This window comes from Peromyscus eremicus, chromosome 8b (genome assembly GCF_949786415.1).
Source record: "Peromyscus eremicus chromosome 8b, PerEre_H2_v1, whole genome shotgun sequence".
Classification (NCBI taxonomy): Eukaryota; Metazoa; Chordata; class Mammalia; order Rodentia; family Cricetidae; genus Peromyscus; species Peromyscus eremicus.
In genome coordinates, this window is record NC_081424.1 from 31,242,447 (window position 1) to 31,259,051 (window position 16,605).

At 43.6% G+C, this 16,605-nt stretch overlaps 1 protein-coding gene across 2 annotated transcripts in view; it reads left to right on the top strand.

Annotated features, from left to right (window-relative positions):
• Positions 1-16,605, top strand: part of Akap7 (A-kinase anchoring protein 7) — a 137,351-nt gene that overhangs the window by 54,506 nt on the left and 66,240 nt on the right. For both annotated transcript variants that reach the window (XM_059272638.1, XM_059272637.1), the window contains exon 6: positions 3,300-3,412. In XM_059272638.1, the coding sequence (XP_059128621.1) occupies positions 3,300-3,412 (113 nt within the window). The remainder of the gene's footprint in view (positions 1-3,299; positions 3,413-16,605) is intronic.

A 16,605-nucleotide genomic window follows, 5' to 3' on the forward strand; every position in this document is an offset into this window, starting at 1 on the left:
GAGAGAGGGAAAGAGAGAGGGGGGTTGAGGGGTGCACACCTTGTGGGAGTGGAAGGAGAGAGAGAGAGAGAGAGAGAGAGAGAGAGAGAGAGAGAGAGAGAGAGAGAGAGAGAGAAGGGGGCAGAGTTTTCCTTAAGAAGAGGCTTCTACATCAGGATGCAGGGTGGCCCCAAGGGGTGGGAACATAATATCAACACAAAATACAGATGAGTAAAGACAGTTATTGTCACATAGAAATTGTTCTTGCTGAGCCTCCACCCCTAACCTCATTATGCTTAGAACAAAATCCAAAGACTGTAGGCCCCTCGCACTTAGAATGCTGCATTAGTGAATGTGTCTCTGTGATTTTATAGTAAGGGGAGTATTCAGGTGTTTCTGTTTTGGAACTCTGCTATTCTCTCTGAATTATAGCCATAGTCTTTTTATTATTTTCACATGGGTCTATTATTACAGCAAGGCCCTTCATTTTCTTAGGAGAGATGATATGACCTCATGTATCTGTTTTATTTTAAGTTCTCTGGCCAAAAATCTCAACTCTTATACTAAGAAACATTCAAAAGGGTGTTGCTGTGCTAGACTATGTTTTCATCCAAGTAATTCTTTTTTTTATTATATGCATCATTTGTAATTTCTGGTCTCCAACCAAATTGGTGTCTACAACTTAAGCATACCGTTGACTCCAGTATTGCATAGAAAAACTCTTCTTTTTTTTTTTAAACATTTATGTGTGTGTGTGTGTGTGCTTGTCACAGCACATAGTTGGAGGACAGAAGAAACTTGCAGCAGTCAGTTCTCTCCAAGCTTGGTGACATCTTGCTGGCCCAACATCTTTCATTTTTCAGGAGTTCAGTGTCAGGATTGTGGGGTGAAACATAAGCAGAGTAGAAGTTGGGCCAGCTCAACCCCACTTGCTTCTCCACTACAAAGAAAAGGAAGGCTGTCTTGAGCATAGATTCAATGTGGGAGATGTGCATGTGCATGTGCATGCCAGTGCATGTAGCCGTGTGCCCACATAAAGAGTCCAGAGGGAGATGTTGGGTGACTTACCCCATCACTCTCTACCATATTCTCTTGAAACAAGGACTCTCACTGAACCTGGAGCTCACTATTTTAAGGCTCGTCCGGCTGCCTAGCTTTCCTGGGTGACCCTCTAGCCTCTAACCCCCCCCCCCCCCCCACACACACACACACAGCAGAGGGTGGAAGCCTTGCTGGGCTTCTGTGGGGTAGGAGATCTGAACTTGGGTTTTCATCCTTGAGCAGCAAGTGCTCTTACCTGCTAAACCATCTCCTTTGCACTGCTTTTTGTGGTTCAGCTTTATCCTTTGAATTTACTGAATGTATCGACCCTCCCTCAAGCCACTTTTGGATAAAGATGCATCGAAAGGGTGTTTATTAACAGTCCATGAGTATGAGTTCTTCATATATAGGGTAAGGAATTCCAGCTTCTTGTTTGCATGTTCTAGCTTGTAGCTTGTGTACTGCCAAGAGGTCAAGGAAGTTCTAATTCATTCTTTTTGTTAGCTTCGTCTTTCCAGTATGGCTGTATGGTAGTTTATCAACCATACCTTTCTTGGTGGAGATTACATCCAGTCTGCGCTAATTCAGGATACTGTTTCAGTGTTTTCTATGTAGAATTTTATGTACCGATATTTTTTTTTCCTTTGTGTTCTTAAAGTGGAGTCACTAGTTCAGGATGCTATGTAGTTCATGTCTTCATAGTTACTGGCCAGGTCCGTGTTTGGTACCCCCACGGCCTCCGCCCTCCGTATCCCTCTCTCTCAGTAGTTCACCCCTTCCCTCTGACAGTCCTCCTTCTGCTTCGCCATCTTGTTCACCCCCTCATAGTCCCCTTTCTGCTTTCATGTCTTATAAGCCCCTCCTTGAGAACTAACTGCCCATTTGGCTAACGGAAGAGGAAGCGTTTCTGACTCATGTAAACACTGATGCTGCTACCTCCGGTCCTTAGGAATGCATGCTTCCCAGTCCCAGGCATTTTCCTTGTACAAATGTTCCGTCGGCACTAGACTGAGTATTCTGGGGAATGCTTTGCAGATCCCTAGAGTCTGGCCTTGATGTGGGTCTCATGACGAAGTGCTCTGCTCTCTGAACTCCAGCTGTCTTGCTCTCTCCCTGTGGTTCTCTCTGCTCACCCTGGAAAGCTGCTGGGCTCCATCTGGGCTTCTCCTCCTGTACACCCAAGATTTTAAACTGGAGCAATCAAAAGGCTTAGCCCACAGTGTTTGTTCCTTATTTTAGGATGGATTTGCGTGTGTGTGTGTGTGTGTGTGTGTGTGTGTGTGTGTGTGTGTGTGTGTACCTGAGTATGTGGCTACACACAGGTAAGGTTGGAGCAGAATGTTCGGTATCTTTCTCTGTTGCTCTGCATTTTATTGCCTTGCAGCTGGGTCTGTCACTGAAGTGTATTTCAGCTAGAGTAGCTGGCTGGCACGTTCTCAGGAACCATGTTTTTCTGCCCACACTGCAGGGGTGAGGTGTGTGTGTGTGTGTGTGTGTGTGTGTGTGTGTGTGTGTGTTCCAGGCATGTGCATCCCAGCTTAATACATGAGTGATAGGGAACTGAACTCAGGTTGCCATGCTTGCAGAACACATTATTTTACCCACTGGACCAAGACCTGTTTCTTATTTTGTTAGGGAAGGTTCTTTGCTTCATCTTGCTCAGAAATTTTAGTTATGAAAGGTGACGGCAGACCAGCCAGTCCTTTCCTAGACCAGAAGGAAATCACTGAGGTGGTCAGTGAGAGGCAGTGTCATCCCGGAAAGCATGGGCTTTATTTCTGTGAGGTGCTCCCTTGTCACATCCGTGTTTTGTGGATTATGTTGCGTGTTTGTGATTATCAGAGGCTTCACTGCCATAGCACTTATTGTCACACTCATTGTATTGCCTTCTCTCTGTCTCTAAGAAACACCAAATAGCTATCTTCTCTTTTCATGTTTTTTTTTTAGTTGAAAATATTATTTTCATGCAATATATTCTCATCATGGTCTCTCCTCCTCTGTCTCCTCTCCACTTCCAGACCCCTCCAACTCCATGCTTTCTTTCTCCCTCTTTAGGAAACAAACAGAAATAAGACAAACAAAAATGAAAACCAAGAAAAAAGCAGGAGAAAACACATACACATGTAGATACACGCACACAGAACCCAGAGGAACACAAACTTGGAAACCGTAATAAGATCTTCTTTGTACTACAATAGCCATCTCTTGAATCAGCCAGTCAATAACTAGAGATAACTATGTGTTACACTAGCATTCCGTGTTCTTTTTATTTTCTTCAGAGACGGCAAAAAGAACATTTCAAGAAAAAGGCATCCTGGCAGGAGAAAGCAGAAGTTTTAAGCCTCACTTGACCTTTATGAAACTGTCAAAGGCACCAATGCTCTGGAAGAAGGTGAGTGCACTTTGTATCACTGGACTTTTTTTCCAGGACACACCAGGCTTCAGCATGGCTGGGACTGTGACGTTTTATATTTTTGGGCACCCTAACCTTCTTGTTCCTGGGACTTCAGGTCAATTCAGTTCTAATTCAAGGGTGCTAAAGACCTCAGTGTTCCTAGGAGGCTGTTAGAGCCCTGTGTGATTTGCCCCACGGCTGTAGGGTGCATACTGATGTCCGGATGGCCGCTGCTGCTTTTGCGATTCCTCCCAGGAGGAGCCTCTAGATGGCGCCAGAGTTCAGTTGTGCTGCTTTCTTGCTTAGAGCTTCTCCTCCCTCAGCTCTCAGGGCTTCCCTCTGCTCCTGTTAAGACTCCTTGTAGCTCTGTCGATGAAGGTCATGCTTATTAGTATATATAACCCCAACGCCCCAGGTTTAGCATGTTCTCAGTGTCCTTTTTGTTTTTTAAAACATGGGTTTGGCTGAGCTTTCTACAAACTACTATTAAAGATGTCCTCAAAAAGATATCTTGCATATTTTTGATAGTTAAAAATTCGCCAATATCTACATAGGCATGGTTACAAAATGGGTTAGGTAAAGTGATTGTTGTAAGTGATAGTTTTTGAAGCCTTGAATAACAACCCACAGAGCCTGTAGACTGACCGTTTACTTCTTCACTTTAATTATCTTTCTTGTTTTTGCCTCCAATGGACCGCCTTCTTCCAAGTGGTTTCCCACTTAATCCCAGAGTGACAAATCAGTGGTCAAGGTAATCCCCCTGTTTCAAAATGTTGCTTTGTCTTTACAGTATTAACTTGCAGTGGGAGCACCCAGTGACATTTTCCAAAGGGATGCTTAAATGTTCCAGAATCTCTATTTCAATCTCTCAGACTGTTCTTTGGGGTTTCTTGGCACTTAGTTGCACAGAACTGACTTCCTCCCCTAGAGGAAAGGACTATGAGACTCAGAAGGTTTAAATGCCTTCAGGGGGCTCACATCCTTGAGTTTCAAAGTCCCGACACTGCGTCTAAGAACCTGTCTTATTCTGGGTCTCCTGTTCTTCTCTCCCACTGGCCAACTTTAGTTCACCCAAATTCATTTCTATATATGAGGAGCATCTGTTACAAATCAAATATTTATTTGGTATCTGTTGCATGCCAGGCACTCACGGCTTAAGTCTAGATTGGTAATCAAAATGGAAAGTTCCTCCTCGGATGGTGTGTAGACTTGAAATCAAATGGCATTCTGTATAGATGAGAAGACTTAATCTATAGACACAAATTACAGTAGCCTCTGTCTTCTCCATGGAAGAGGCATAACAAGGCCCCCCAGGAAATGCTGGAAACCACAGATAATACCAATCACTGTATGTTATTTTCCCCATATGTGTGTTCACTCACTTAAAGAAAAGGTAAGTGTACTATGGCTTATCTTTGGCATACCAAATGCCAGCGTTACTATGCGCTTTGGGGCCATTATTATGTAAAAGTAAGAATTACTTAAATGTGAGCACTGTGATGCTGTGACAGTAGGTCTGATAGCTGAGATGGTTACTGAGTGGCTAACAGGAGGGCCCTGCATACCGTGTGGCTATGCTGGCAAAGGATGATTCTCATCCTGGGTGAGGCTGGGTAGCACAGGGTCTCTCGCTGCTCAGAAGGGTGCACAATTTAAGACTTGTGCATTATGTATCTCTGGAATATTGGTCCACTGAGCTCTAGCGCCAGCCCTCACCTTCCTTTTTATTTTGAGGTAGGGCCTCACTAAGTTGCTGAGGCTGGTCTCGAATTCATGGCCCTTTAACCTCCCAGGCATTAGAATTACAGATCTATAGCACCAGGGAAGCTATTTATCAAATTTTCTATTTACTACGTTTAAACTGTGGTTGACCATAGAGAACTGAAAATTTACACACACAAAAGGTGAGGCCTCTGATGGCCTGTTTGGTGTCCATCTATACTTCCCATCTACTCCAGGCCCACTTGCATGTTACTTTCCTCTGGAAACTCCTTCCTACACAACGATGAAATGACATGTCAGCAGCTTCCGAGGTGTCCTGTCATCCAATCAAGTTGAACCTAAAATGAACTATCCTTGGCTTTAGTCACCAGCTTTTAGTGTTAGTTAGGCAGGTGAGAAACTAAAAGATGGAGAAGCACTTATGTAAGGGACGCAGATCTTTTCAAGTACTGGATTTTTTTAACTTTAAAAGTTATTGTAATTGTGTAATTTAGACAGTTCAATATATATATACATATATATATGTATATGTATATATATATATTCCTACAGAATGAAAGTAATGAAACTTTGTTCATTTTTGAGGCAGGCCTTCACTATGTAGCCCAGGCTGGCCTCATACTTCTTCTTGTCTTCTTGCCTGAGTCCCCTGAGCTTCAGGGCTGAGATATGTAACCACACCTGGCCAGAAATAAAACTTCATACCCTAGTTCTGTTTATGGTAACATAGACCCCTCTCCCTTGGTGAGTTGGTTGGTTTCCGTTTCTCGGGGAGGTTGCCATCATCCTAGAGAGCTAAGTTTTTGAAGTAGAATTCCGAGGTCTGGTGCTCTCAGAACCACCTAGATTGCCTTGTAGAACAGTGGAGTCCGTCTCTACGGCCAATCACCGCATGGGAGAGCAACATTTGTTAGGTCAGTTCTTGGTGTAAGAACACCAAAGGTTATCAATAGTGGCCTGTAGACTTGGAATAGCCCTTAAAGTTGTCAACCATGTAGCCAGCACTGAAAAACAGTTTAAAAAGTTTGTTCTTGAGACCGGAGAGCTAGCTCAGCCGTTAAGAGCATTTGTTGCTCTTGCAGAGGACTCTGGTTCAGTTCCTAGACCACATGATGGCTCACAACCACCTGTAACCCCAGTCCCAGGAGATCGGATGTCCTCTTCTGACCTCCATGGACACGAGGCACACATGGTGCACATACATACATGCAGACAAAACACACATACACCTAAAATGAAATGCAGAAATAAAAACATTTGAATGTGTATTCTTTAACCAAGATGCCTTTGTTGCTGTTATTATCATAAATAATCTTAAAATAGGACTAATCTTACAATGATCTTAAAAAGGAAGTTCTTTGTGCATGAAGATGTTTATGGAAACATTACTAATACTATAAACATTTCTAGCTCAAAAAATAAAAAAAAATAAAAAAGGAAAGAAAGAAATAACGTCTACAATAAAAGAATGTTTTACTCAGTTATGGTAAAGCATATCAATGATTTAAGCATATGTTAAAGTATGTAACTATAAGGACTTTATAATAGTATAAGAAAGCAAATGAGATTTAGAATGTGTGCCATAATTAGAGATCTGTACCATAGTTGGGGGGGCTTGCACAACACTTATTGTGTCTTTTAATACATTTCAGAGGTAAAGAGTGAGCTTCCAATGTTCTTTTAGCCAGTGATTTTTCTGATGAACTTGTGAACAGAGCTGACCTTAACATCCCTAGGATGCAGTGAACTTTCCTTGGCACATCAAGGATTCTTACTCCACTGGGTAGGGTTTGGCTGGGTTCCAATGAAAGATAGCTTTGGTGAGCTGAGTTAAGTAAAAAGTGGTGATGAGCAAGGGGCCCATGGCAAGTCAGGAGTGAGGGGAAGCCACTGGCTTCAGAGGCTCCGAAGCTTTCCCTTCCTGAGAGGATGCTCATTTAATGTCTAGGAGAAACTTAACAAGGCATTATTTAAAATCGTTTTATCATACTTATTTATTTGTGTGTATGTATACATGTAAGTACCTGGATGTCATGCTGCACACACATGTGGGTGTCGGAGGACAACTTATAGGAGTCCATCCTCTCCTTCTCCCACGTGGGTTCCAGGTATCAAACTCAGGTCATCAGACTTGGCAGCAAGTGGCCTTGAGCCATCTCACCAGCCCCTAGCTTTCATATTTTGGCTTGACATGCTAGAAGGACATCTGGAAATAATTTTGGGTGTGATATTGGAACACTCCCAAGATACTGGTGGTGCTATTTTTGGGACTGATGATTATTCGTTTAAAAAAAAAAAAAAGAGGTTTGCTAGGCAGAGAAGAGCTGTAGATTAGCAGAGGCAAACTTCTGGGACCGCAGGATGAATAGGTAGTCCACCTACTGCTAACTGGAGGAGGTGCAGCCATAGAGGTCAGCTTTTCCTCCTTTCATCTAGCCATCATCATCCTTTAGTGACCCGAAGAGCTCTTAGCCATGCTAAGCTAAAAGAAAAAGTTGGAGCTGTAATAATGTGTTTAGGAAGGTACAATATCTCATTGACATCATGGGCAGAGCCTGGTCCTGGCTGTGAGTGCTCCAGGAGGGCTCCTCAAGAGTGGTCAGTGTGGGGTATAGCAGTCCCTAGGGCTCTGGGGTCCTGTCTCTGGAAGGACGCCTGTTTGTAGGCAGCAGTACATGCTAAAAGTAACCAAAGCCCAGTGGGATAGCTGGGAGTTCTGTGTATTAGGTTTGGAAGTTTGGAGATACAAAAACTTTCCCTTGACTCTTCTGGTGTGGAGATTCCCCTGCACCAACAGAGCTGAGTGAGGTGAAGGAGAGATCTGGAAAGCTGAAGGCTTTTCTTGGAAATTGCATACTTTCTAACGAGAGGAGAAATTTATTCAGTGCACATGTGAGTTTTACATTATCTTCATTTCACGGTATTGTACTAGGTATATTGATACTATTAAAATGAGCTACTCTGATGATCACTGTGCTGTGTAATTTAAAAAAAAACAACAAATAAATTTGGCCTCAGAAAATCTGAGTAAATTACTCAGTGAAATAGTAAATGCAGGGAGGGTGTTTGAGTTTTCCCCAAGGTGTTTGACATTCTTAGTGTATAGTTAGCATACCTCCATGCTTTTCATAATGAATCCTGTTAGATTTGTTTTCCTCATAGAATGATCTCCTGTTTCTGTGATCGAAACTGAAAAACCTGCAGGGTTAGCAGTGTGTGCTGACACTTGGTGGCAGAAGAAGACCAGTTTCCATCTCGCAGGGCCTCAGGGCACCTCTGGGTTCCTCGAGAAATAAATATAATCTCCTACAACATGGATCTGTTGTTTTTAAATGCAAATTCTTTTCTGAGCTTCCAAGTCCCCGGATTTATGATTTTTCAAATTTTTTAATATAGCATTTACTAACACAGGTTTGGCTTATTTAACTGGTACTAAAGCAGGCATCTACCAAATGTTTGGCTAAAAACCACAGAGTTCTCTTTAGTCCCACACTCTATCTAAAGCAGAAGGCCTGAAATCTGTACCCGCCTTGTGAGTCTGCCTGTCTCCCTTGCTTTGACTAAGGGCACAGAGGGAAATTACTTCCCTTAAAATTTTCTCTTGAGTCACCATGGATTCCAAGACTGCAGGGCCTTCATGCCTAAGGTCAAAGGCACTTAACCATGATGGCCAGGCCCTCACCCTCAAGCAGCAAAAGTAAGTATCTCAGGACACCTGCCCGTTCCCTCAGGCAGTAAGAACCACTTTGTAGGACTTGAGCTGGGACAGTGATTGGGAAGTCCACACTTTGACTAAGATTGCTTAATTATGCATACCTCTCACCTCCTTGCCCCAATTCTTCATTTATTTAAAACTAAAGCTCGGGGCTGGAGAGATGGCTCAGAGGTTAAGAGCACTGGCTGCCCTTTTAGAGGTCTTGGGTTCAATTCCCAGCACCCACATGGTGGCTCACAACCATCTGTAATGAGATCTGGTGTCCTCTTCTGGCCTGCAGGCATACACTGTACACATAATAAATAAATAAATCTTTAAAACTAAAGCTCATGTCAGCACTCCAAGAAAGACCTTGGGATTCCTGGATGCCTTTGTCTGATCCTCTTCTTCATGTGACCTTATTGAAGAAGGCTCTCAGGTCTTCAGTCTTACTTGTCATTTAATTAGCAGCCAAGAGGGGCTTTGCCCTACAAACTCCAGTTACAGCACCTTCTGGCAGCAGCTTTTCACAGAATCAGAGGGTGTCTGACATTAGAATAAGAAATGAGAGAAACGGCCTTCTTGTGGTTGCTCAGAGTTGCTGCGTATACAGCAAGGGGTGAGACCCATGGGGGTGATGATGGGGAGGCGAGCAGCGAAGAAGACGTAGGACAGCCATAGTGACCGGGTCAGTGGAACGCAGAAGAGGGTAGACACATGAAAATGAAAATGTTGTTTGGAAGCTGCCAGGATGGAGAGGGCCCAGTCCCTGGAGTCCTTGGTGATTCGCGATACTGAACCAAGATTGTAATAAGAATGTTTTATACCACACTGGCTGCAGCAGACACTTCCCCTACAGGCTTCCCTCCCTGCAACCCACTGATACCGTCTCCCTTCTCCTTCCGCCATTCCTGCCTCCTGTACGCATCTCTCTATCTTTGCAGAATTATATTTCTGTATCTTTATAGAATTGTATTTCTGTATCTTTGTATTATCGGTCTAGCTCACTGCACATTTTCTCAGGATTTTGATAGTTTGCCTGGTGTGATTTTGATTGCTGTTCACACATGTGCATGCATGTGCACGCACACGTGTGTGTGTGTGTGTGTGTGTGTGTGTGTGTGCATGCAGTATATATGTTTGTGACAGGGTTATGCACCCAGCTTGGCCTCTCACAGAGCTGAGAATGGTCTTGAACTTCTGAGCATTTTGCTTCTGGCTCTGAGTGTTGGGAGTCTAGGTCTATGCCACCCAATTATGGTGTCAGATTAGAATCTAGGACCTCGTGTATACTAGGAAAGCACTCTACCAACCAAGCTTCAGCCCCCCCCCCCCCATGGTGGCTGTCTATAACCATTTATAAATAAGACACCAAAGCTACTACTCTTTGAGGGGAAATCTCTATAAGAAATTTGAAGGAACCGTGAATTATCTTGTTTTATCCCTGTCATATAGCCCAGAAAAATCACATAGTCTCTTCTGTGTTTAGTCATAGGGGCAAACATGGGTAAATGACTCTTTGCTCCTGTTCTGAAATATCTACTTGGTAAGCGTTTTGAAAAATAGTCTGATTTCATTTTATAGAGAGTGTTGTTGTTGTTGTTTTGCTTTGAACCTCCAGTTGGCTTTCTTATACGTATAGAAGGAGAGAGACAGGAGAAACATCTTCAAGTTCTTCTAGGAAGGTGGTGGTGTTTTAGAAACTTCCCGACAACACACACACAATGGGGACCATGGGGAAGAGCACACACAACATCCTTTTGTGGTTTTGACACAGGATCTCATTGGTATTCCTGCCTGGCTGGGAACTCACTGTGCAGACCAGGCCGGCTTCAAACTTGCAAGGAACCTCCTGTCTCTGCCTCCCCAGTGCTGGAGTTACAGGCGTGTGCCGCCATGGCCACTGTAAACACTGCATCCTTAGTGAAACTAAGAGATGGAGAATTATTATAGACACAAAATTATGTGCAAGTCTGATCAGAAGTAACGAGGACCAGCAGGACCTGCATGAGAAGTCTCCTTTGGGTAGGGAAGCAAGAGGTAGAAGATGGGGGGGGGGTCACTATGAATTCTCACTGCAGGGGGAGAAGGCATGAAGAGTGTGGCAGGAGCCAAGAAGGAGACATCACCTTCAGAAAGGGAGGAAGCCCCTGCAGTCACAGTTGGGGGCTCATGGATGAGTGTAGATTTTTCTGATATGGGGGACAGTATGCACAAACTGTCACAGATCTGTAGCAGAGGAGGAAGTTCTCCATCAGAAAACCTAGGTACAGCCCAACCACAGTTCCACTCAATTCCTGAAAGACCAGACATAAGCTGTCTTACAACTGTCCATGAACCAAGATGGAATAGCCCACTCCTGAGATTCTAGGATCAGATTAACTTTGTTAAGCTTTACTGCAAGCATCTATTCCCGCACAAACTCCTCGAGACTCTGAATCCTTGAAGCCAGTGCTAATGGCTTAATCATATAATGTTCTTAGTTGTTTTAGAGTCATTTTTACATTGTTGAGTACATTAAAAACAAATCTTTTTTTGGGGGGCGGGGGAGTTTCAAGACAGGGTTTCTCTGTGTAACAGCCCTGACTGTCCTGGATTTCACTCTGTAGACCAGGCTGGCCTTGAACTCACAGAGATCCACCTGCCTCTGCCTCCAGAGTGCTGGCATTAAAGGCATGCACTAGAAACAAATCTTGATGACCTTTTAACTCTAAATATTCAGTGAAGTCTAATGTCATATAGAGTCATAATTTCTTCTGAAATGCTCCTGTGCCGTTCATTGGTGTCACTGACTGCGCCGAGGGTACTGCTATAGTCTCTTGCTTCACTTGTGTTTCTATTGCAGTCTTAGACATTGGGCTGTGGTGTTGTCTGTTTCCATATGGATGTCTAATGATTGGAAATGGTATCTGAGAAGGTAAACCCACCAGAATGCAAACTTTGTACCCCTCTGTTGCTGCGAGATGCAGAAAAATGAAGTAGGAATTCAGCTGGTACTGACAAGGCTAGAACCTGGCATAGCCAATGCCTATGCCAGAGGAAAGCCAAAACTCAAGGAGTTTTGGTGATACTGGCTTTTGAATGTATTAGCCATTTCCTGCAGTGAATTTTTTGTGTGCTGTTGTAGCTTTCCCATTTGATTCTTTTCTCAAGAACGTCTAACAGTGTAACTGATCATTTATTGAGCGCACTTTCCCCTATAAGTTTGGGGCATATGGATGACATCCCTTTGACTATGTGTGAAAACAGTCACGCAAACAAAGACCCTTTTCCCACAGTCAGGCCTTTGTTCCTTTTACTCCAGCATAGACTTAGAGTCTGCTTTTCTGTAATTATCTTCAGTAGCCAACATCTGGCCAGTGCCATCTCCAGACAAAAGTATTTCATCTGAGACACTTTTCAAACATCCAAGGACAGACTGCAGATCGATGGGCACTAGCATACCCTGAGCTCACTTCACCGACAGATAAGAGAAGCTAACCTCACTAACCTTAAATCCATAACTCCTTTTACTTTCACCTTGGTTTGTTAATTAGCTTATTATCTACACACAGATTCCCCCTTCCCCTTCTTAGATTTCCCTAATTGATTCAAGGTCTCTCTCCCTCTCAGTTGACCCTTTCCCTTTAAGAGTTCACTGAGGCTTCTACAAGTCACCCCCTTCTTGAGTCACAAAGAAAGCCTGACAGTCACTGCCTGGTGTAAACTCTTCTCCACTTTTATGACCCTGAAATAATTCAAGCCTTGTGACCTTGCTTTAGCCAGAGAATTGCTGATGATATGTGTATAAGAACTGGAAACTTCAGAGACTCGAGGTAGAACTAAGGTAGAACCAAGAGAGAACAGCAGAAAAAGGTACAGAGACTCAGACAGGAGAGGAGCTAAGTGTGAGTGCAGAAAAGAAGCTGTGTAGGTAGAATTGACTTAGAAGAATAAAGTGAATGGCCTAAAAGTGCTCAGTGTACGTAGATTCATTCGATATCCCTCTGATTAGATCCCAGCCGCTTGTAGCATCTCTTTTGGACTCTGGGAAGAAATCTCCATGGGGCAGGTTCCCTGGGGGGAATTTGATACTCTGTACTTTGAACATCTTTAAGAGTCGTGAAACTGTTGAGGATTTGCTATGCCAGGATCAGCCAGAAGAACTTGTGTCTTTCTACAGTGTCATAATTCATTAAATAACAGTAAATTCCCAGGCTTTGCAGGTATCATTGGCTGCAGTTTGTCACAGGATCTTGATTTCCCTTGTCAGCCTGCTGTTGGAAAATGGGTTTTAATCCAATCTTAATTACCGATATTAATACATAAGTCACACATTTCAAATTATAGCTGTGTATTGTTGTGGAATAATCTTTTTGTACACTGAGAAGACTTGTCACTGTGATTGGTCTAATAAAAAGCCAAACGGCCAATAGCTAGGCAGGATTTTCAGGGCAGAGAGGACTCTGGGAAGAAGAAGGGAAGAGATGCAGAGAGATGCCAGCCAGAGATGGAGAAAGCAGAAAAGCAACATGGGCAGTACAGAGTAAAGGTAATAAAGCCAAGAGGCAGAAAGTACATTAATAGAAATGGGGCAATTTAAATGGTAAGAGGTGGTTAGTAAAAAGCCTAAGCTACCGGCCAAGCTTTCCTAATTAATAATAAGCCTCTGTACCATGATTTAGGAGCTGGCAGGAGGGACAGAAACCCCCCCCCCCAACAGTGTATCTATATGTATGTATGTAGGTTATAGAAGTAGATCCAAAAGATCTAAAGAGGACATCATAGCAGAGTTCCAGGAGAGGCCTGACAGGGCAGAAGCAGGGAGCTGATACAGAGGCAGAGGGTCACCTTAGTGATTAGGTTGACGAACCCAACTGGATTGTTGTTGGAAACTCAGCCAGGGTGTAGAGTCATGCTTGAGCTGGGTGTCAGGGTCGAGTTGAACTGCAAAGGTGAGGTGTAGGACTGGGAAGGCTGCAGAGGTGAAGGGCAGGACTGGTCTGGATGGGGGAATGGGTGGATAAGCAACAGTATCAGCAGTGGGGTTGAGCTGAGTTATAGCCAGAGGACAGTTAGACATTCTTTGCCAGTCAGTCCCTTGACACACCCTCAGGTGGCCACATTATATCTCTTCCTTAGATCTTTTCCTGGGGTCTAGGTGAGGGTCTGATGTGTCATAAATTCCTGGCCTGTTTTTCTGAGATGGTTTTAATGTGCTCATATGGTTTCAATCTACTGTGCTGTAGATGATGGCTTTTTACTTTTTGGACTTTGTTGTCAGCGAGTGCCTCCTGGGTGGTACTGGAGAGGCGGTGGTGTCTCTAAAATGCTGCTTGTAAAATGGAGTTACCCTGGGCATGATGCAGCTTGAAAACCAGTGTTTCACACAATGTGGAATAACTTAAAGCAGGGCATAGCCTGATCACCATGGAAACGTGGGGAATGGTTAGGTGGAAAGCTAACATTCTAAGGAAAGTTTCTAAGAATCGAGTAATTAATGCCAGGATTATGAATGACTCCTTGTTTGGTCCTGATTGGCTTAGAGAGAAATGACACAATTAGCCTAATATTAAACCTTCAGAGTGGACTGGAGATTCAAAGCAAGTGTTTCCTTTAGTATTTTTCTGAAAAATTTCCCTCAGGATGTCTTCCAGGTTTCAAGAATTATGTGATAGAGCAGATGTCAACAATGGTGTGTTAAATAAAGTTAATCTGACTCTTAGGAGCTCGGCATTCAGCCATCATTGAATGTCACATGTTTAGAACAGGTTCGTTAGCACATGTCATGGGTTAAGGAGACTCTGTTCCACATCATCTTTCCTAGCACCTTGGCTGAACTCCCTTTAGCTGGGACTTTGTTGTCTTCTGCAGAAAGAAGAGAGTGGAACCACATGCCAATTCTCAAAACTTCTAAGTGCAAATATCATTCCTTGTCATGTTTCATTGTCCCAAGCAAATCTTCTGATCTTTTGTGAGTTCAGAGAGATGGATGGCTCGCCTTGCAGGGAATATTTTGAGCAATTGTATAGTCATTTTTTTTCCTCAAATGCGTTTGACCATCAAGTCCTGTTTTCACTGATCATTTTATAGCTCTAGTGTTTGGTAGAATATAGTTTAAGAATTTAAGAAGTATGCATGGATATGTGTGCATGTATTTTAGTTACTTTTCTGTTAACCAAGGCAACTTATAAAGTGTTTAATTTTTTTTTATGGTTTAATTTGGCATACTGTTCCAAAGAGTTAGAGCCCATGACTGTCACAGGGTGAACATGGCAGCAGGCACGCAAGCACGGTGAAGCATGGTGCTGAGGTAGTAGCTGAGAGCTTCCATCTTGATCTACAAGCACCAGGCAGAGAGAAGAGGTAACTGGGGATGGTGCCAGCTTTTGAACCCTCGACACCCCCCTCCCTCCAGTGACATACCTCTCCTAACAAGGCCACGCCTCCTACTCTTTCCCAAATAGTTACACCGACTTGGGACCAAGCATTTAAATATATGAGCCCAATGGGGCCATTCTCACTCTCTAGCTTGTGTGCATGTATGTTTGTGTAGATGGGGGGAACATGCACATTTGTTTATATGCATATGGAGGTCAGAGTATAGGCTTGGGTGTTATTCTTAGAAATGTCATCCACTTCCTTTGAGGCAGAGTCTCTCTTTGGTCTGGAACTTACCAATTAGGCTAGACTAACTGGCCACTGAGCCCTGGGAGAGCCTAACCCAACTGGGGGAAAAAAAACATTCAAGAGCAGAAGTAATGTAACTGTGGATGGAAGTTGGTATAGATCTGAATTTTAGGAGAAATTAGTTGCCATGAATTCTGGAGTCCAGCATAGCTTCCATGGAGACCTGAAGGGAGGAGACTTCAAGCCATAAAGAGTGGGTTCACTACAGCAAAGGGCATGGACAGCATGAGGGAAGAAATCAGGGTCAAAAAGTATTGTTTTTCCAGATTTTGCTGTGATCCAGCAACCCTTTGCCAGTGCTTAGGTTTAAATTTTTCCCAATAGTCTGAGCTTGGACCCAGAATAGGCTGAGCTTTTCTGGAAATCTCTGAACTCACAGGTCATAGAATAGCAGAGGGCCTTACCTTATGCCCATAGTGATAAATGCCAGAGAAACTTGCTAGCCTGGCCCTGCAAGAGAAAGTAAAGGCAGTGAGCAGGGTCTGTACGTGCTGGGTAATGAGCTGGTCCAGCTTTCTCCGACTTCAAGTTTGCACTGGCATCTCCAGTGCATGTTCACGAACAGCATCCCTCACAGCATCCCCCTGAGGCCAGGTTGCTGATCATGTCCATGATGCTTTTGGTCAGAGGCCTAAATGTGCTTTGAACTTCCTGTGCCTGGAGCTCCCGTGCCTTCCCTAGAGTCCCTCTGGAGTCATCTTTCCAACTATGTGTTACCAGTCTATTGCATGTAGGATTCTCTGTGTATTGCTAGTGCTGCATTGCAGGGATGCTCTATCTCTGTCATATGGGTTACAGAATGGAGGAGTGTGCCAAACCCAAGCACCCCAGGAGTGCTGCCACTCATGGTGTAAATTTTTTTTAAAGATTATTTATTATGTATACAATATTCTGTCTGCATATTTGCATGCATACCAGAAGAGGGCATCAGACCTCATTACAGATGGTTATGAGCCACTATGCGGTTGCTGGTAATTGAACTCAGGACCTCTGGAAGAACAGTCAATGTGCTTAACCTCTGAGCCATCTTTTTAGCCCCTTATAGTATAAATTTAAGGCAGGTTACCTGCTCACTCAGGGTAGAAAGAGTGATGGTAGGTTAGGC